Source organism: Mugil cephalus, chromosome 5 (assembly GCF_022458985.1).
Source record: "Mugil cephalus isolate CIBA_MC_2020 chromosome 5, CIBA_Mcephalus_1.1, whole genome shotgun sequence".
Lineage (NCBI taxonomy): Eukaryota > Metazoa > Chordata > Actinopteri > Mugiliformes > Mugilidae > Mugil > Mugil cephalus.
In genome coordinates this window covers 17732-39831 of record NC_061774.1, presented here as the reverse complement: position 1 = coordinate 39831, position 22100 = coordinate 17732, and the positions used below count along the sequence as shown (strand labels likewise).

General features: G+C 43.0%; 1 protein-coding gene, 1 long non-coding RNA gene, 1 other non-coding gene and 1 pseudogene across 3 annotated transcripts; 3 read left to right on the top strand and 1 right to left on the bottom strand.

Annotated features, from left to right (window-relative positions):
* The first annotated feature begins 201 nt into the window (after window positions 1–201).
* Window positions 202–5840, top strand: LOC125008507 (proline-rich protein 36-like). Its single transcript, XM_047585784.1, has 5 exons — window positions 202–266; window positions 1053–1287; window positions 3958–3993; window positions 4840–5114; window positions 5177–5840. Exons 1-5 carry the CDS (start codon window positions 202–204, stop codon window positions 5838–5840), a joined length of 1275 nt encoding a protein of 424 aa, XP_047441740.1.
* LOC125008722 lies at window positions 719–830 on the top strand (annotated as a pseudogene).
* Window positions 5841–7298: 1458 nt separating the features above from the next.
* Window positions 7299–7452, bottom strand: LOC125008717. Its single transcript, XR_007112907.1, has one exon. It is a non-coding gene; the product is annotated as a 5.8S ribosomal RNA (ribosomal RNA).
* A 398-nt stretch (window positions 7453–7850) lies between these two features.
* On the top strand, window positions 7851–8677 carry LOC125007632. Its single transcript, XR_007112754.1, has 3 exons — window positions 7851–7903; window positions 8123–8190; window positions 8386–8677. It is a non-coding gene; the product is annotated as an uncharacterized LOC125007632 (long non-coding RNA).
* The last annotated feature ends 13423 nt before the right edge of the window (window positions 8678–22100 follow it).

Below are 22100 nucleotides of genomic sequence, written 5' to 3'. Positions count from 1 at the left end.
CTGTTGTAAGCGTGATGGATTCTTATGCCGTCCAAACGGAATGTGCTGAGATTTCAGCACCGCCTGTGAGCGGGTACCACGGCTGGCCACACTGCTTTAAGGACTGCCCGCAGGTCCATGGGCTAGACTCCCGCTCTCCCGAACAGACTCCAGGACCTGTCATGGATGGTGGTGCATGAGATTCTCCCAGTCAGGTCCGTCATGCACTCCCGGGCATGGCAAGAGACTCAACCTGCCCCCGACCTGGTTGTGGTGTACCTGAGTCGGTGAGGCACCTGCTCTGGGAGTGCAGCGCAGCCAAAGACCTGTGGGAAATGGCTGGCTCCTTAAATTTCCCGTACTTACCAGCAAGGGACTTACCCGTACTTATCACTGCCACTGGTCTACTGCTATTACTGTTACACGGGTAGAGTGGAGAGCGTGATGGATTCTTATGCCGTCCAAATGGAATGTGCTGAGATTTCAGCACTGCTTGTGAGCAGGTACCACGGCTGGCCACGCTGCTTTAAGGACTGCCCGCAGGTCCATGGGCTAGGCTCGCCATCTTCATCTCATTCAAATGTGGAATAGAAACCGACTGGAGTTCCGGACAACAGCAGTGTAGCAGATGGCTACAGGTACCTGTAGGACCTGGCTTTGTTAACGCGTAGATTGTCAGCAACATCAGTCTGCACGGTGTGTCAGGGACAGACTCCCCCGCTTGTGACTTGTGCCACTCATACTTACCTGGCAGGGGAGATACCGTGATCAAGAAGGCGGTTCACCCAGGGCGAGGCTCAGCCAAGCCTTTGCAAGTACCGCTTCTCGGCCTTTTGGCTAAGACTGCAATCGCCTCCTCTGGGTGGTGAAAGTGATTGTCTCTGTGACATAACTTTACTCCAACGTTTGGGAGGACATTGTTGCTCTTTGTCTTTTTAAGGGCTTCAACAAGCCCTTGCCAACAAAGTGGTTCATTTTCTTTACTATTTGTTTCTACACCAGGTAAGTTTCGCGCTAATTTACCATTTGTTGTTTTTACTTTTTTAATCCAATTGTTTGTTGTTGTTTTTTAGAATTATTTTTAAGCTGGTTTTAGCTCCTCAAGCTGGTGGTGCCTCCAACATGCCGGCCAGCTATGCCGACACACGGTGGCACCACAGTGTCCGTTTCTCTTTAAAGGAGGTTGATGGAAAGCACCCGTGGATGTCAAGGCTTGACATCTCACGGAAGCTCATCCTGAAAACTCTGAAGTTCACCTCAGACGACCTCAACTGTGTTCTGACCTTACCCTTTAACAAGGGCTTTGACGTAAGCTTTCATTCCGCATTGCTTCTTCACGACTTCTGAACATGAACATGAATGATAGCAGTGAGGCCTTTATTACAGGAGAATCAACATTTTCTTGTCTGTGCACAAAACGACTTCTCTCAGCGAGAGAAAGCGTTTCTTGCACAGATGGTAAAAATACTAACATGCAGCCGCCCCCCACTCAATATTCAGCAGTACTGCATGAGAACTGTCACCTTCCATCAAAAAAAAGCTTGAATGATAGCAGTGAGGCCTTTATTGCAGTCAGATTATGAAAAATAACATAATCTACCTGTAACTTAGTGTAATATGGTACAATCAGCAGCAGTGAATTGACAGTGTGCTTAGAAATCAGTATCATAAGTTGGGTCTATCTTCTCTAGATTCTGATTCAGTAGCAAATGACACACAACTAATGATGGGATGGGATTATGGGATGAACAAAGGATACTTTATCACAATGTACAGAAAAAAATGTTTTGTATCCTGCAGTAGGAATAGTTCCCCCAACAACAATATGTTGTTCATTTAGTTCCCATGTATAGTGAGTCTGGTGTGTATTTTCTTTGTAGTGTGTTATGTTGAGATCTTGCAAGCTTGTCTGTCCCAAAGCAACGGTGTCATCTATAGTGGGACTCGTGTGACTGCTGTGGTGTTGGAAAAGTCTGGATCTTCTTGCACCTCTATCCTGGTCCTGCCTCTTAAACTGTTGTACTAATGTTTTCTGTCTTCTCTTCAGGTGGTTACAGCTCAGAAACTGGGGTTGCCGACCCCTGGTATAGAGTATGGATACATTTCCAGTGATGTTTCACCAAGTTTCTAATCAGTATTGTGGATGTATGGTGACTTGTATGTAAATTGGTAACTCAACTATTTTTTTTCTTTCATTACCAGTTTAGTTGAATTTTGTTTTTTTTTTTGTTTTTTTATTGTTTCAGATCCAGTCATTTTAATTGAATAGATTTTTGAATATTGCTGTAATAGTGGCTACCTGCTACAGTTGAATAAAAATACGGAGATTGGGAAATTGTAGCTGTTCTTGTTCAGCTTGGTCTCATTTTTTGTCATGTTCTCATGTGTTGAAAAGATCAAATTATTGTTGTAAAGTGTTATATTACATCAAATCTAATATAGCCTACAGCCTTTTTAAATAAAATAATGCCATTAAAACAGCTAATAAGAGCACATTTGGTACAGTTGACGTGATGGGCGGCTTCTCGTGAGTACATAATTCATCCATTAATAAAGTTGTTCTGTCCTAAGTGTTCGTTTCCCACTGAAGCACCTAGAAAAAACGTTAGTGTGCTTGATTCAAATGACGTATGAACAAAGGAAACTAAATCTACTTCGCACGTTTTCTGCCTTCATTTGACCCCACACTCTAAGAAGTGAAATAGTGGTGTTGTTCATATTGTGTTACTTTGTTGTGGTAAAACTACTAAAATTATTCCGTTTTTACATAAAACAAGGTCTCATTGGAATAACATAATAATAAATGATTTCAAGGTTACAAAACACCGAAGATCAAAACGAAGGTCAGTTTAAAACAGCATGTGGCTAATGTGGTTTTATCGGAGATCTTGCTTTGTGTTAAACATCTTTTAAAGTTATATTGGGGAGGAAAAAGTGTGTGTTTTTTTTTTTTTCCCTGACATTTTTTTTCTCTCCAAATAAATGAGTTTGGTGTGTGCCATTGACATATTTGCGCCACTGTGAAGTGTAAAACTTGCATACCGTATTTCACCAAAAAAAAAAAAAAACATACGGCTTTTCGCTGCAGGCCTTTATTTGATTTTACACAGACCTGCACCAGGCCATTATTGTGATGACAGTTGTATTTCACAACTCCAAGCTTAAACGTAGCGTCATACTTTTTATTTTTCTTCCTTCTTACGTTATCATTTATGTCCATTTGCGTTCTATTCTCCTCCATGTTGACCTGTCCTCCGGTGTGCGAAGATGGGGCGTTAAAATCGCGCGCTGCGAGTCATTCTCACACTTCCGTTTTTTGTCAAAATAAGAGTTAGTTGGTCATCTAAGATTACGGTACACCCTTTTCTAACGTTAGCTACTTCTCTTATTTTAACAGAAAACGGAAGTGCCAACTGTTTACTTCTGCAAAAATAATGCAAATAATCGCCCCCGGCGGTTATTCGGGTGGGCGTTTTAAGAACCAGGCGGCTATTTGCGGCCCAGCGATTAATTGGTGAAATACCGTAGCTGTTATTTCTTGAATTCCTAAATAGCCAGATGATTTTCTTTTTTGCCTGTTTACTGCATCCCTAAATATTAAACAGAAAGCAGGAGCTCTAGTGTTCTTGAACACTGTTTAAAAATTCATATTTGAAATTTCATATCACATTTTAAAATCTAATAGATAATAATAAAGAGTATACTAAAGTTGTAAATTTTATGAGGCCTGTATTCCATGAAAGAGGTGTTTGTTTGTTTTGTGTTTCACTTGATAGATGCAAAGCCAGTGGCTTAAATGTAGTTGCAAAAAAAAAAATCATGATTTAGCCTACATCCATTAATTGCTTTTGGTAAAAATATATACAGGTCCAGTGCAGTTGACTCAGAGTGGCTCAATGTAACATTATATAACTGGTATTTACTATGTTCCATATCTGTTTTATAAGCAGTACTAATCACTGTCTCTCTTCTTTGTAGGCTCTGAATGTGGAGGTGCAAACAGTGCAACAACAGGTAATTTCTTAAAATACAGTATGGTAAAATGGTTCTCAGTTATTAAAACTCAGTCACTCCTAAATAAAGTGTTGCAATGCTAAAATTCATTATGATGAGATTTATGAAATTCATCGAGATTTGATTAAAGAAATTAAGTATTTCATTAAGCATTTAAAAAGTATTAAAAATATTAAGTATTTAAAAAAATATTTAAAATTATTATGTATTTTGTTTTTGTTTTTCAGAATGAACACAAGATGCCTGCATCACTGAGAGTTGTACTTGGAGTGGACAATGCATCAAAACTAACTCTGCCCAATGGGATGCCTGATTCAGTAGAGGCTCCCAAAGAAGAAATTAAAAGACAATTCAGCTTGTCTGGTAGTTTCAGACTACAATATAGAGACATTGAATATGACAATGAGTTTGTGAACTTGACAGAGATCTCAGAAATCAAAGACAAGACCACTGTTAAAGTTATTTACTTAACAGATGAGTCAGACACATCCACATCTCAACCTGTTTCAGGGTGGTTAGATGACAGTGTATGTATGTATCATATATTAAAATAAAGGTTATGATCTTAGCTTTACAGAGACCCCAGATATGTGCATGTAAAAACTTCTGTGGGGGTCAGAGTGGCCTGTTCATTGAGGTCAAATCTGTAGTGGCACCCGGTAAATGTTAAATGTTGTTCTCTTCTAAGCTGCTTATACCAGTCCAGCATGGTGGGATTTTGTGGTATCATATATTAAAATACAGGTCATGATCTTAGCTTTACTGGGACCCCACACCTCCACGGCTATGTCCCTCCTCCCTCCAGCCTCCCTCACAGCTCTGTGGCTATGTCCCTCTGTGCTCCAGCCTCCCTCCTACCAGCCAGCCTACCTCCCTCCTTCCAGCCTCCCTCACTCCTCCGCGGCTATGTTCCTGCGTGCTACAGCCTCCCTCCCTCCAGCCAGCCAGCTTCCCTCCATTCTCCCTCCAGCCAGCCTCCCTCACAGCTCCGCGGCTATGTCCCTGCGTGCTACAGCCTCTCTCCCTCCAGCCAGCCAGCCTCCCTCAATCCTCCGCGGCTATGTCCCTCCGTCCTCCAGGGCCCTCCAGCCTCCCTCCAGCCTCAGTCCGCTAGGGCAGAGGCACCCCTAACCACCAGCAGGCCCTGGGGCCCCCACACTTAAGCACCCCCACACTGTCCCAGCATAGCCACAGCCACAGAACTTCGCAACCCTGGTAGTCCAAACCTCCCTCACAGCGCTGTGGCAAAGTCCCATGCCTCTCCAGCCTCCTCACCTCTGTCCTCCAGCCTCAATCCCCCCCACCAGCAGGTCCCCAGGGACTCCACACTGTCCCAGCATAGCCACAGCCACAGAATCTTCGCGCCCCTGGTACTCCAAACCTCCCTCACAGTGCTGTGGCAAAGTCCCACGCCTCTCCAGCCTCCTCACTTCCGTCCTCCAGCCTCCAGCCTCAATCCGCCCCAGCAGCAGGTCCCCAGGGCCCCCACACTGTCCCAGCATAGCCACAGCCACAGAAACTTTGCGCCCCTAGTACTCCAAACCTCCCTCACAGCGCTGTGGCAAAGTCCCACGGCGCTCCAGCCTCTTCACTTCTGTCCTCCAGCCTCAATTCGCCCCACCAGCAGGTCCCCAGGGGGCTCCTCGCCTAAGCCCCACCGCCACTGCCACAGCCACAGAAACTTTGCGCCCCTGGCACCCCAAACCTCCCCTCACAGTGCTGTGGCTAGGTCCCATGGCGCTCCAGCCTCCTCACCTCCGTCCTCCATCCTCCAGCCTCAGTCCGCTCCACCAGCAGGTCCCCGGGGGGCTCCACACTTAAGCCCCACCGCCACTGCCCCAGCATAGCCACAGCCACAGAAACTTTGCGCTGAACCCGACTCCCTATCAATCGGCCGGGGGTGACATAGGCCATCACCCCGCGCTTCCGAACAGCGTTCGCCCATCCCTTAGGACCGATTGACCCATGTTCAACTGCTGTTCACATGGAACCCTTCTCCACTTCAAGTTCTCGTTTGAATATTTGCTACTACCACCAAAGATCTGCACCCGCGGCGGCTCCACCTGGGCTCGTGCCCTAGTCTTCCATGCTCACTGCAGCGGCTCTCCTACTCGTCACGTCCTAGCCCTCGCGGCTCCCGTTGCCAGCGACGGCTGGGTATGGGCCCGACGCTCCAGTGCCATCCATTTTCAGGGCTAGTTGATTCGTCAGGTGAGTTGTTACACACTCCTTAGTGGATTCCAACTTCCATGGCCACTGCTCTGCTGTCTGTATCAACCAACACCTTTTCTGGGGTCTGATGAGCGTCTGCATCGGGCGCCTTAACCCGGCGTTTGGTTCATCCCGCAGCACCAGTTCTGCTTACCAAAAGTGACCCACTAGGCGGCTCGCATTCCACGCCGGGCTCCAAGCCAGCGAGCCGGACATTTAAAGTTTGAGAATAGGTTGAGATCGTTTTCGGCCCCAAAGCCTCTAATCATTCGCTTTACCAGATAAAACCGCGAGACTCTGAGTGCCAGCTATCCTGAGTGAGGGGACCCCGTCCCTCCCCGCGGGTAGAGAGAGCGCAGTGAGCACTGATTCCACGAATCCAGGGGAAGCGGCAAGTTGGGCTGTGGGGGGTCGCTGTAAATCTTGCGGCCGGAGCCGGCGAGCCATCTTCACCCCGAGCACTTCCAAGCCAACCCAGAGCCGGTCGTGGCGCACTACTGCAGAGGAAATGCGCCCGACGGGGGCCGGCCGGCGCCGGGGAGAGGTTCCGCTGAGGGTATCCTCCTGCACCGTGCCGCCTGAACCCTAACCCGCCAAGTTGAATCCCCCAGGCAGACTGCATGGACCCCACCCATTTACCTCTCAACGGTTTCACGCCCTCTTGAACTCTCTCTTCAAAGTTCTTTTCAACTTTCCCTTAAGGTACTTGTGTTCTATCGGTCTCGTACCAGTTTTTAGCATTAGATGGAGTTTACAACACACTTTGGGCTGGGACGGGGAAACGCGACGCAGGGCGGGGGAGGCGCGGTCAGCAGCGGAGACGAGCGCCGTCCACTGGCAGCCGCACCAGCCGGCCTCGCGCACGGAGCCACGAACGGGGGAAGGCGCTCCACCTAGGTTCCCGAGTCTGGGGCCCTAGGGGAAGGGAGCACAGAGAAAAGGGAGCCACTGCGCCAGTCGGGGAAAGGGCGTTCCGTAGCCGAGGGAGGGGGAGGACAAAAACTGTCGGCGCTTAGGGGGACGAAGGCCGGCCGGAGCCGCCTACGAAAAGTCCCCAGCCGTGGGAGGCCTAGGATTCCCGATTGATGGCAAAGCGACCCTCAGACAGGCGTAGCCCCGGGAGGAACCTCGGGCCGCAAGGTGCGTTTGAAGTGTCGAAGATGAATGTGTCCTGCAATTCACATTAGTTCTCGCAGCAAGCTGCATTCTTCATCGACGCACGAACCGAGTGATCCACCGCTAAGAGTAGTCATTGGTTTTGTTTTACTTGTTTATAATCTTTTGCCAGGCTTTAACCAAAAAAGGTTGGTTTGCAGTCACAAAGTGTCAGACTAGTGGAACTGAGCTCATTTTGTGACTTATTGTGCTGAATGTGACGAAAAGCACCTCCTAGTGACAACTATGCTCAGAATGACCATTTCAGGCAACCGGTTGCTCCAGACCACAGGGGCCCCACCGTGCCACCTTTTCCGTATCAATTTCTCGCCATCTGCCGCCTCTCTGCTGGAGCATGAAAATGTTGTTTCTCCTGCAATAAAGGCCTCACTGCTATTATTCAAGCTTATTCGTGATGGGAGGTGACGGTTCTCATGCAGCACAGCTGAATAATGAGTGTGAGGTGGATGCCTGTTGGTATTTGTTTTTACCAGCTGTGCAAGAAACGCTTTCTCTCGCTGAGAGAAGTCGTTTTCTGCAGAGAGTGTCACAAAGTGTCAGACTAGTGGAACTGAGCTCATTTTGTGACTTATTGTGCTGAATGTGACGAAAAGCACCTCCTAGTGACTTGTTATGCTCAGAATGACCGTTTCAGGCCCCCGGTTGCTCCAGAACACAGGGGCCCCACCGTGCACCTGTTAGGCCGAGAAAGGCGCACTTTTTCCGTATCAATTTCTCGCCATCTGCCGCCCCTCTGCTGGAGCATGAAAATGTTGTTTCTCCTGCAATAAAGGCCTCCCTGCTATCATTCAGGCTTATTCGTGGTGGGAGGTGACTGTTCTCGTGCAGTACATCTGAATAATGAGTGTGAGGTGGATGCCTGTTGGGTTTTTTTTTTTTTTTACCATCTGTGCAAGAAACGCTTTCTCTCGCTGAGAGAAGTCGTTTTCTGCACAGACATGAAAATGTTGTTTCTACTGCAATAAAGGCCTCCCTGCTATCATTCAAGCTTATTCGTGATGGGAGGTGACTGCTCTCATGCAGTACAGCTGAATATTGAGTGTGGGCTGGATGCCCGTTAGTATTTTTACCATCTGTGCAAGAAACGCTTTCTCTCGCTCAGAGAAGTCGTTTTCTGCACAGAGTGTCACAAAGTGTCAGACTAGTGGAACTGAGCTCACATTGTGACTTATTGTGCTGAATGTGACGAAAAGCACCTCCTAGTGACTTGTTATGCTCAGAATGACTGTTTCAGGCGCCCGGTTGCTCCAGAACACAGGGGCCCCACCGTGCGCCTGTTAGGCCGAGAAAGGCGCACCTTTTCTTTATCAATTTCTCGCCATCAGCCGCCTCTCTGCTGGAGCATGAAAATGTTGTTTCTCCTGCAATAAAGGCCTCACTGCTATCATTCAAGCTTATTCATGACGGGAGGTGACGGTTTGGGTCAGGGGTTAGGGGTCAGGGGTTAGGGGTTAGGGGGTTAGGGTTAGGGTTAGGGGGAAGGTACTGAGCCTGCCCCCCTCTTGAAAGCAGGACGTGCACGGTCCATTCTACGGTATCCCCCTCGTTCCCGGTCCCAAAACGTTGGAATGGGGGCGGCCACGCCTCCTGTAGGAGACGGTGGTCCACCCCCCCTCCATCACGTGTCCAAAAGCAGCTCATTCTTGAGCGCTGTACAATGTTTTTAAATGTAGCCTTTGTTATCTATTAATTACAACTCAAAAATCAAATCAAAAAATGAAACATAATAAAATTAAATTGTTTTTAACTAAATCAAATCAAAATTACAGTTTCCATCTATTTATTACTATTTATTAATCAGTTATGAATAAATCCCAATCAACAGTGCACCTACAACGACGTTTCGATCCTGTAGGATCTTCCTCAGGCCTCGGTACACTGTCGAGCTCTGGAAATGCTGCTGTCTCCTTCGCCTGCTCACAGCAGAATGAGCTCTCCCTTGTGATCTCTCCCTTTTCATACGTTGCCCCTCCCGCTTCCCAATTCTATGAAATGTGTTCAGATGTGTATTCCAATACCTTCCCACCCTGTTTTTCTGTTTGAATATGAATTTAACCCATGAAATTATTTTTAGTCTATCCCTACGAATTATATTATAATATATTTATATTATATCTTAATCCCTATTTATTCTATATCAATTTTAATATACTTTTTTAATGTTTTTAATATTGTTACTTAGTTTTATACATCATAATATTACTGTTAATATATTTTAACTATAAAACAATGAAATTAATTCGTTTTTTTTTATATTAAATTATAATTATAACTTGCTTCTAAATTATGAAATAAAATCACATAAAATAATTTATATAAATAGGGATTAGGGTTGGAGAATTAAATAAGAATATTAATTAGGGTTCAAAGAAATCATAAGGGTTAGAATGGTTAGGGTTAGGGTAAAACTACAAGGTTAGGGTTACATTAAATCATAAGGGTTAGGTTGGTTAGGGTTAGGGCAAAACTACCGGGTTAGGGTTAAATTAAACTATAGGGGTTAGGGTTAGGGCAAATCCACAAGGTTAGGACGTCTAGGACGTACCCAACAAAAGTTATGAGCAAGTAAAATTTCCCCATAGGAATACATAGGGTCAGTGGTTAGGGTTAGGGTTATCGTTTAGGATTTGGATAAGGAAAAGGGGCTAAGTGCCACTATAAAAGTCGCGGCTCATTTTTCTGTGAGCATGTGAGAGCCTTGAAACTTGGGCTACCCCAACTATATCGGCCCCGCTGCATCGACTGGTAGTGATCCCGTTCTGATTGGAACATGGGAAGCCTTTGATCTTACAAAGTAGGGGGCTCATTTTTTTCCTTAGGTACTCATTTCTTGAGACTGTGGCTACCCCCCCATTTGTGGCCACGCGGCATCCACTGGTACTTGAACCAACTTTCTAGGACGTTCCCATCAAAAGTTATGAGCAAGTGAAATTTCCCCATAGGAATACATAGGGTTAGCGGTTGGGGTTAGGGTTAGGGTTAGGGTTAGGATAAGGGGCTGAGTGCCACTTTAAAAGTCGCGGCTCATTTTTCTGTGAGCATGTGAGAGCCTTGAAACTTGGGCTACCCCCACTATATCGGCCCCCCCGCATCGACTGGTAGTGGTCCCGTTCCGATTGGAGCATGGGAGGCCTTTGATTTTATAATGTCGGGGGCTAATTTTTTTCCTTAGGTGCTCATTTGTTGAGACTGCTGCTGCCTCCCAATTTGTGGCCACGCGGCACCCACTGGTACTTGAACCAAGTTTCAAGGACGTTCCCATCAAAAGTTATGTGAAATTTCCCCATAGGAATACTGGGGAAATTTGCTAAGTGTGGGATGCCAAAAAATGGTCCAGGGAAAGCATTTAGGAGCGCGTTTCAGGCCATTTGGAGTCGACTGTAGTGGTTTCTGGGAGCACTTTTTTGACTCGGACACTTGGCTTGGTTGGCTGGGTCGGTGGGTGGGAGGTGTCATGGGCGTGTCCAGGACGTCCAGGGGGAGGCACCGGTGCCCCCTGTGGACGTGTCAAGTGCCTGGGTTATCTATCTATCTATATAAATATGGAAATGCTCTCCGGTATTTCGGCATCATATCATTCTGCTAAGCCTCAGAGAAGCTCACTATCATCCTGATATGTCCGTCAGCATATAAGCATACAAAACATACAATCTCCAGTGCCTCATAGAGAAAGAGGCTGCTGGTCATCCCATGTGTTGGCCCGGCAACGATCCTGCTGTCATTCAGTTAGTATACATAAAAACCATGAAAAAATGATTCCATGGGGGGCTCATTTCTTTTGAGCTGGTAGAAAATATTGATATTCAGAAGCAGAGGAGGCCATGAAGACTGAGGCACATGTAGTTTATGGAGCTCCACATGTCTGATACACAGCACTCCAGGCCATGAAGACTGGGCTGGTTAATGAAACCACGACAGCAGGTGTAGCTTAGCTCAGATATTCAGCACTCCAGACAAGAGACCCTTACAATGCTGTGCTACTCTTACAGAGAGTTCAGAGAGTTTTTTTTTCTTTTTTTTTTTTATATATATAGATAAGTTAATAAATAGTACGACAGCATCACTCAGTACAACTTTAAATCCATTTGCTCCTCTGAAAAAGATGATAAATCGGAGGAGGGTAGCTCCATGGTATAATTCACAGTCATGTAGTTCAAAGCAGGGAGTTCGAAAGATGGTAAGAATTTTGCCTTCCACTTGTTCTGACATAGCCTGGAAAGATAGTTTAATAACTTATGAAAAAAAAAATCTCTGTAAGATTAGAGCAGTATATTATTCTTCACTAATAGAAGAAAACAAGCACAACCCACATTACAATTCACCAACATGCCCATGAATCCTCTTATACTCTCTGTACATTCTCTTATACTGCAACAGTTTTTCCTTGCCACCGTTGCCCTCAGGCTTGCTATGGAGTTGATTTTTTTTTTTTTTTTTTTGAAAAGCATCTTGAGACAATTTGTATTGTTATAGGCACTATATAAATAAAATTGAATTGAACTGAATTGAATTGTTAAGTATTCATGATGTTGTTTATTTGGATTATGTTCAAAGGGTGTTATGACTTGCATCATCCACCATATTTGTGTGGAACATGCCAGAGCCAGTGGACTCTTAATGTGTCTGCTTTGTACACACTGGACCTTCTGAGCTCCTTTCAGGAACTGAATATAATTTCTCCCGTCTTCCAGAAAGGTCTTTGTAACGTTAATGGAGCACTGCACAAGCGTGGAGGAAGAGTAAGTATATTTGTTCTTCATCATATTAAAAAGCTGTATTTCAGCAGACAACATCCAAAAATGTACAATTCTTTTTACCTTGTAGTGTGGGCATATCAAGATACACTGCAGTGCAGTTTTCCTACTCTTCGTTTAAGGAAACCCAACTCTGCTGTCTTGAATTCCCCTGTCCAACCTGCTAGTCTGAAATGTTGCCTGTTTCTGTTGATGGAAATTTGTATTGCTTTAGCCAAAGTGGAGGGTGCTCTTTTTTTCAGTGTTTTTGCTAATTAATTAATTTATATTCTTTTGGATTAATAGATTTGTCTATTTTTCTTTCTTCCTCAGCCTCTGCTTTTTTGTCTTTGTAGCAAAATACAGTGAAGTTGCCATATATATCATTCAAAAAGCAGTGAAAATGGAAGTTATATTCATAATGTTACAAATTAGCTGTATCACGGAATTGTTACTGAAATTAAATTAAGAGAAACTATGACATTTTTAGTGGACCCCATTGCTTTCCTTTTAATTTACATTTGTGGCCTATGTCACAGACACAGGGAAAGGAAAGTGTAGGAACTCCCAGTAGACAGCAGCAAGGGAGAGATCCAAGAAGGCTTTGCAATTGGATGAAGAGGTGATGGAAGTCACTGCATGCAAACCTCAGTCCTTTGCCATCAATGTAGCTTGCAAATTTTGGCCCTACCTCAGCAAAGCTGCCCGTTTTTCCGGCCCTCTAGGGGCTGTCAAAAATTAAACCGTTCCTCAGTGTGATGTATGCAAGAGCTCATGCAACTAAGTGTGAGGTATTGTTAACATTTTTGTTTCACATGTGCATTGTCAATGTTTACAAGAGCAATATTAACATACAATTTAAAGTTGATGCATAACAATGGTATGTAGCCTTTTGCGATATCAACCCTCATAGATCAAATGAAGTGGTAGGAACCAGTAAGGAGCCTGGACAAAGGTTGGTGAGGAGGCATAGCAAGTTATTAGCTACCTATCTTGTTGTGCCCTGATGACAAAATATGTCAAAAGCAGCTGATTAATCCATTTGCCATATTTTTGCTCCCTTTGATTAGACTACATTTAATATTCTCATTTGTTTTCAACGGCACGTGTGGACATGCTTGCATGCACTGGGGTGGAACCATAATAAAAGCACTTTCCACTACATACATCTGTATTGATGGTTTTGTTGTGCCCATTTGGTGATATTTGCTGTTCTCTTGCCTTGTTAATTCTCGAGGGCTTAAATCTTATTATTGTATAACACTGTTTAAGACTTAAGACTCCTGGACGAGACTGCAAGGTTAGCTGAGCTAAAAAATGAGCTACATTGCCCAGATGAAATGACAACACAGTGGATCTCTGAGGTGACTGAATGAGCAGAGAGTAGAGTGCAGAGAGTGCAGTTAGAATATTTTACAACCAAGCTGTATTAAAAGGGGGTTCTAAAACAAAGTCTTACCTTTCAAGTCATGTGTTCTGTCAAACGAAGGGCTCTGCTCTCATCCAGTGCGTGGACAACCTCCTCGTTTGTGCACCCACAGAGGAACAGTGCCGTTCTGACTCACTCTCCTTGCTGCGTCACTTATCTGCAGAAGGACACAAGGTAAGTCTCTTAGAACCTCAGTGGGTACAGGAAAAGGTTATTTTTCTGGGCCGTGTTCTCAATGCTGAAGACAAACAATTCGTTCAAACTGTTGATGAGAAAGGAGGCCACATGACCTCTGTGTTGCTGCAAAAACACAGTGACAAACTCAGACCTGTTGGCTATTATTACTGTAAACTGGACCCTGTGGCACCTGTAATCTGTGGCTATCTCTCACAGCCCCATGGCCGTGAGAGATAGCGTGTCAGCTGAAAGAGCTCTGCTGGCCACCAGAGACATTGTGGCCTACTCCGATGTCACTCCTATGTTCCCTCATGCAATAACTCTTCTACTTAATGATCAGACATCTTCTCATTTCTCTGCTGCTCGATTTGTCTGGTACCATCCAAATCATCCAAATGTTGAATCATCCAAATGTCACCATTAAAAGATGCAACACACTGAACCCATCCTCTCTCCTCCCCCTCACAGAGGATGGAGAATCACATAGCTGTCTTGATTATGTTAACCTTGTTTGCACCCCCAGGAATGACCTGAAGGATGAACCAATCCCCAATTCGGACCGTATTCTCTTCGTAGATGGTTCTCCTTCCAGCAACCAGCTGGGTACCAACTGTGTTGGTTATGACGTTGTGACCAACACTGCTGTCCTGGACTCTGGACTGCTCCCCTTCCAATACTCAGCACAATCTGCAGAACTGCTAGCACTCACAACAGCGTGTAAACTCTCAGAAAATCTCACCTGCACAACCTATACAGACTCACGTTACGCATTTGGTGTAGCGCAGTATATTGGTTGCCACTGGAAACACAGAAACTTTCTAAAATCAGATGGTTCACCTATTCAGAACCACAAACTTGTTTTGGACCTTTTAAACGCTATCCCGTTCCCTCTGCGGTTGCCATATGCAAATGTGCTGCTCATACCAATAACGCTGACCCCGTATCTAAGGGAAATGCAAGAGCAGATGGAGCCACTAAGCAGGCTGCAATCCGTCAATCGCCTCCTTCTTTTTCTGAAATTCCCATTATCTAGTGCCGCAAAACACTCTGGCCTCTGTCTGGCTGCACTTATTCTAATATTGTATGGACAGGTCAAGTCAAGTCAACATGTATTTATATAGCACATTTAAAATGACAGCAGTCGACCAAAGTGCTGCATATGGGAAGGATAGAAAGTTTAATGAATCAATAAGAATCAGTTAATGCAGCAGCAGCATAAGAGTTTGATAAAACATCAATCAAAAATAGCCAAATAAAATAAATATAAAAACAAACACAGGGCAAACAGTGCAGGTAGTCATGAAAAAGATAAAAAGTTAAAAGTCAGAGTGAGAGACAGGGTCAGGATAAAATCAGGCTGAATTATAGGCTAGGTGGAAGAGATGTGTTTTGTAAGGAAGATTTAAAAGTCTCCAGGGACTGGGAGGACCGAATGTGGAGGGGAAGGCTAATCCAGAGCCTTGGGGCGGCCGCTACGAGGGCTCTGTCACCCCGAGACCATAAATGAAGCAGTGCAACAGGTCAGTGATTTCCTGAAAATTGACCTCAAGCAACACTGTGCTTACCACCCAGCCAATGGGGGTGCAGTGGAGTGTGAAAATGGAACACTGAAACAAAAAATGGTCAAATGCTGTGAAGAAAGTGGTCTTCAATGGACCACAGCACTACCACCTGTGCTCATGTATATGAGGATGAGGAAAAGAGCCAGAACTAATTTGAGTCTATTTGAAGTTCTCTTTCCAGCCCCACCAGAAATGGGTTTCCCTTCCACAACTCTTTGTGAAGATTCATGGACTGTTCCAGATTCCGCTCACAACCCACATGTGGCAGAGTGGCAGAACGAGCAATGGGGATACACGCCAGCCACTGCACATGGGTTCCGACTCCTGTTGAGCCAGAACCACGAAAGGAAGCAGACGGCAATGCCTGTATCCCCAACAGAGAATCACCAGCACACAAAGGATTGGACACACAACCGTGTCCGGGCAGCATTTGTTTCATGTGTCAGAAGTATGAAGATATGTATTAAACTGTATCTCAGGGTAACATGGTAGATGTAATTTTGTAATACTTGGCATATTTTGTGATCTTTAAATGATCAACGGGGGGAAATGTGATGGGAAATTACATTGTTATTTTTTTCATCTCTCATATAAGCTGTCTATATTTACTTATGTGACCTTTTAGCACACACAAGTTCAAAACAAGTGAAAATATGTTCAGCAGAATTTCACCGAAAGTTCATAATAAGTGCAACATTACATTATTTTTTCTATATGTGCAGACTGAAGACCTTGACTTTGCTTGCACTTCCTCTTGACCTTCTCACCTCATTTCTATGAAGAAGTAAGAATCAAGAAATGGAAATTACACTTTCACCAGATCCACGTGGAACAAATGTGAGTGTGGATTATGAAAGTTGTTGTCACCTCACATTTGGGGTGTCATGCTCTCTGAGTTTTACTTTGTGTGTGTGTCTCCTTCCGCGCAGAATATTTGCAAATAAACCATCAAAAGTGATCACTGAGTTTGAATCATTACTAACTTCTCAACAATCCTCACTTGTGGAATTTTTCCACAACACCTTGCCACAACGTCCCGTGAGGGGACAGTTCAATAGGTGAATAATTTAATGATAGAAAAGGTGAAGACAGAGGTCCAACATTCATTCAACTTTGAGCAAGACATGTGAATTGAATGTACAGATTTTTGAGAACATCGATCACAGACTTTTTTGATAGTCTTTATTTAAACTGTTTCTTATTTTTACTACTTTCAGTCTCATTATCAATTCCACATTAAGGTATCGTTTCTTAAATTGAAGTTAAAACTTAAATTTGAATTTTAAGTAACTGAATCTTAAATTAGAACTTTTACCGCAGAACTTGTATTAATTTAAGATTTTCTGTCTAGTTTTCAGTCTAATTTTAGTCTTTCAGAGCCAAGAACTTGGTGCTTATTTTAAGAATTCTTGTCAAGCAAACAAACCTAACTCATTGCCAGATTTCTTTGCTTTCTATTTTAATCTATTTTAGCTTTCTATTAGACTATTAGTTTCAGACCCAGCGCTATGTGCTATGCCTGAGAAGAAGTAGGTGGTGCCTAGTTTTGGAAAATATTACCTTGTCAGCCTTTGTATCTTGAGAAATAAAACACAACAAAAACTAAATTAATAAAACATACACTGAAACAGCTACAGATATGGTACAAACTGTTTCAGAAACCACTCTCCCTGAGCTATCACATAGGTCAGAGTTAAAACTCTAACTTCCTTAGTTATTGACATATTCACATTTCCTTTGACATTAAAACTGCTGATTAATGACAATCATCTAGCACAAAACTTAGTATAACGGATTGCTTCAACCTGGCGGATATAAGAACAATGAAGACGATGTAAAACTACTTAGTGAAGTGCAATATTCAGCTGTACTGCACGAGAACCGTCACCTCCCATCACGAATAAGCTTGAATGATAGCAGGGAGGCCTTTATTGGAGGAGAAACAACATTTTCATGTTCCAGCAAAGGGGCGGCAGATGGCGAGAAATTGATACGGAAAAGGTGCGCCTTTCTCGGCCTAACAGGCGCACGGTGGGGCCCCTGTGTTCTGGAGCAACCGCGTGCCTGAAACAGTCATTCTGAGCATAACAAGTCACTAGGAGGTGCTTTTCATCACATTCAGCACAATAAGTCACAAAATGAGCTCAGTTCCACTAGTCTGACACTTTGTGACACTCTGTACAGAAAACGACTTCTCTCAGCGAAAGGAAGCGTTTCCTGCACAATACTAACATGCACCCACTGGATCGAACACACAACAGAGTCAAGGAATCATTTTTTTCATGTGTCAGACGTATGAAGATGATGTTGTGTGTCAACTGTGTGTCAGGGCAACACATTGAATGTCATTTTCTAATACTTTGTATATGTTGTGATCTTTAAATGATTAAAGTTGCAAAATGTGATGGAAAATAACATTTTTATTTTTACTTCGCTCATACAACCTGTCTTTATGTGCTTATGCGACCTTTTAGTCAAAACAAGTTGAAAACACATCAAAACAAGTTCGGCAGAAGTTCACCGAAAGTTCATAATAAGTGCCACATTACATCATATTTTCTATATGTGCAGACTGAAGACCTTTCGTTGTCTCGTTTGACTTTGCTTGCACTTCCTCTTGACCTTCTCACCTCATTTCTATGCAGAAGTAAGAATCAAGAAATGGAAAGCACACTTTCATCAGATCCACGGGGAACAAATGTGAGTGTGGATTATAAAAGTTGTTGTCACCTCACATTTGGGGTGACAAACTCACTGTCTCCATCCATGCAGAATATTTGCAAACAAACCAACAAAAGTGATCACTGAGACTGAATCATTACTAACTTCTCAACAACACAACATCCAATGAGGGGACAGTTCAATTCAATTCAAAAGTGAATAATATAATAATATAAAAATAGAAAAGGTGAAGACAGAGGTCCAATATTCATTCAACTTTGAGCAAGACATGTGAGTCGAATTTATGAATTTTTGAGAACATCGATCACATGAATCTAAAAGGCTTGGATGCTTTTTTGATAGTCTTTGTTTAGTAACATGAATTCTGTCATATAGAAATTCCCAAAATAATTACTTTCTCTCATACTAAACAGTATTATGCTGCTGCAGCTCAAAACAATACATAATTACATAGACACACTGCATTGTTTATGTCATCATTTCTAAGCAAAGCACTCGTTTTTTAGAATGAACCAGAAACCAGAGTATCAAAATGTTTTACAATAAATAAATGATGAAATTCAGTGGAATAACAAGAGTGTTTGCCTTATTTTAAGAGTAAGACCATTTGTGCAACTGAACCTGAGAGAACCTGCTGCTTCATATCATGTTAAGATGCCAGTCTATACCACAAACAACATACAACTTAATACAAATAAGCATGCTGGATGACAACTGCATGGCCCACAAATAAACAAAAAACTAAAACAAACACAGCCAAAATGAAATGGCCCTTGACTCAACTGCATCCTGAATCACAATGTAGCAAAGGCAGCAAGAACAACAAAAACTACGGTCAGGTCAGTTGGCGGAGGCAAATACATTAAACAGTGTGCCTTTTACAGTCTATTAGAAGAGACTGTGTAGCCCAAGCACATCTCCCAGATAATATTGTGTAGGGAAATATATCACATCCCTGTGAGTATAACTATAACATGGAGTGAAATCTACAAGATTAATAGATGTTATATGTTCAGTTGCTTGTGTCAAGTTTGGATCTCTATTGTATATGCCATGTAATGTCTATCATAGCAAATAGTATTACGCTGCTGCCACTCAAAACAATACAATGATGACTTAATTACATAGACTATAATTTAATATACATTGTAATATACATTGCTCACAAGTCCAAACTCAGGAAAATCACTGCATTTAACAGCAGTTGCAAGTAATGTCTTCTCTTGTATATGTCCAAGGAAAGCCCTTCATTTCCTTCAAATATGACATGTTGCGTACTTCTGAAGTTGGTCACAATGCACACTCAATATAAAATTGTGTGTTCAGAATGACTTTTACAACATTCACATATTTCATTATGCCTCCTACAGACTTGAAAACATGTTGAAAATTTTGTGTTAAGTTTAGCAAGGGGTTGGCAGATGCCCCAGCAGCTTGGTGGTTAGCACTTATGACTCCCAATCAGGAGGTTGGGGTTCAAGCCCAGCTTGTGCCTCTCTGGAGTTTGCAAGTTCTCCCTGTTGGTGTAAGTTTCTTTCTGTAGTTGTAGTTTTTCTCCCACCTCCAAAAGACAGGCTTGTTGGGTTTGGTTAATATCATCAACATGTCTTGATTTGAGACAACATCAATGTATAAAAGCAGTGCATTATTATTATCATTAGGCCTGGGGGTTAAATTGAAAATTTACCAATATCAAAATTTACGACAAAAACTGAATTCATTTTGCCCATGACAGTATATTTGGAATTAAAAAAAAAAAGAAAAGTATTTTTTGTCTTTTGGCTGTGTGTGTAGGTAGGCTGTGTTCATGTCTCTTTAAAACACTGCACACGTAGTACAGCGTATGTAGTCATGTGACTCCACCCCATCCAGTCTGTAACAAGAAGGGGAAGAGACGGTGACAAAACAGAGGAGTGTTTAAACGTCGAAGCGGCAGCTGCAGTGCCGGCAGCGGAGGTAGACCTAGTTGAGGAGGAGGAAAAGCAGCAGCTTGTTCCAAAGAGAAATGCGTTTTTAATCGTGTGGCAGTATTTTGGTTTTACTCAGAAAAACATAAAATGTGCAAAAATACTGTTGTCACAAGCCAGGGCAATACATCTAACCTTTTCCACCACCTGTAATACAATCATGTGGTTGAATTCGTACACATATTTTTTTTTTTAATTTCCCGCATTTTTTCATCCATTTATCGTTATCGAGGTGAACTGCTCAATATATCGTGACATTGATTTTACGCCATATCGCCCAGCATTGGATTATCATTACAATCCAACATATTCCTGGAAAGGTCTCAGTGTTGAGTCAAGCTGTCTTAGACCCAGCGCCATGTACAACAGAACTAGGTGGTGCCTATTTTTGCAAAGTTTGACCTTTTTAACCCTTGTATCTTGAGAACTACAACACAACACAAAGCGAACCCATATAACATACACTGAAGCACTCACAAACATGGCAGAAAATAAAAAAATATCTTCTGCCTGGTGAATATAAAAATATTGAAGGCAATTAAACATCATTTCCTAAAGGGCAAAAAGACCTGAAGTGACACTTACTTACAATAAGTTGTCCCGTGAAGTCAAACCTCTTTGACTTTGGACAGGTTCCTATTTGCTCAATCTCTTTGGCCCAACAGGCCTCAGCAACACTTTGAGAAAAGGCCCCTTTAGAGGACCTTTGACCTTGCCGAAGTGTCCTTGAGCAAGATACTGAACCCCCAGTTGCTCCCAGTGCAACTGGCGCTGGTGTGTGAATGTGTGTGCTTGTGTGAGCGAATGGGTGGATGTGTCTCTGACTGTAAAAACACTTTGAGTACCTTTGAGTAGGTAGAAAAGCGCTATATAAGAGCAAGACCATTTACCATTATCAAATGAACACATGGCATTTTGCCACATATATATATCTATCTATATATCTATCTATCTATATAAATATGGAGATGCTCTCCGGTATTTCAGCATCATATCATTCTGCTAAGCCTCAGAGAAGCTGACTATCATCCTGATACATCCGTCAGCATATAAGCATACAAAGCATACAACCTCCAGTGCCTCATAGAGAAAGAGGCTGCTGGTCATCCCATGTGTTGGCCCAGCAATGAGCCTGCTATCATTCAGTTGGTATTCATAAAAACCATGAAAAAATGATTCCATGGTGGGCTCATTTCCTTTGAGCTGGTAGAAAATATTGATATTCAGAAGCAGAGGAGGCCATGAAGACTGAGGCACATGTAGTTTATGGAGCTCCACATGTCTGACACACAGCACTCCAGGCCATGAAGACTGGGCTGGCTAATGAAACCACGACAGCAGGTGTAGTTTAGCTCAGATATTCAGCACTCCAGACAAGAGACCCTTACAATGCTGGTCTAGTCTTACAGAGAGTTTTTTTTTTCTTTTTTTATATATATGTATAAGTTAATAAACTATCTTCCCAGGCTATGTGAGCTTCTTCAGATTTAGTGGAATGCCAAATTCCTACCATATTTCGAACTGCCTGCTTTGAACTACTCATCAGATTGATCTATTTAGTTTAACTGAAACATGGCTGCAGGATGATGAATATGTCAGTTTAAATGAGTCCACGCCACCCAGTCATAGCTACTATGAGTTTCTACGTGATTTAGTGCTTAGAACAGATAAAGTCATCATAGTCAGTCTTAGCTCTTCATATATGTCATTATTAGATTCAAATGGCTTTTCTCAGAATGTAAATGGATCAAGTCACTGTTTCAATCACACCTCAGATCTTGTTCTAACTTACGGCATAGAAACTGAAGGTCTGACAATATATTCTCATAACTCTCCTTTGTCTAATAATTTCCTTGTTACATTTGAATTCACAATATGGGATTACACTGAAATTAGAAAGACATTTCCTAACTAGATATAAGGAATTAATTCCTTCAGTATTTACCTCAGTGCCTTATATCAGAGATGTGGATGCCAGCAACCACAATCTAACTCCAACACAAAAAGATTATTTTGTTGATAGTACGACAGCATCACTCAGTACAACTTTAAATGGAATTGCTCCTCTGAAAAAGGTGATAAATCGGAGGAGCGTAGCTCCATGGTATAATTCACAGTCATGTAGTTCAAAGCAGGGAGTTCGAAAGATGGGAAGAATTTGGCATTCCAC

Coding starts and splice junctions, on each gene's coding strand:
- LOC125008507 (XM_047585784.1), top strand. CDS start 202: ATGCACTCCCGGGCATGGCAAGAGACTCAACCTGCCCCCGACCTGGTT. Junction 267..1,052: donor GTTGTGGTGTACCTGAGTCG/GTGAGGCACCTG, acceptor GTTGTTTTTTAG/AATTATTTTTAAGCTGGTTT. Junction 5,115..5,176: donor CTCAGTCCGCTAGGGCAGAG/GCACCCCTAACC, acceptor ACACTGTCCCAG/CATAGCCACAGCCACAGAAC.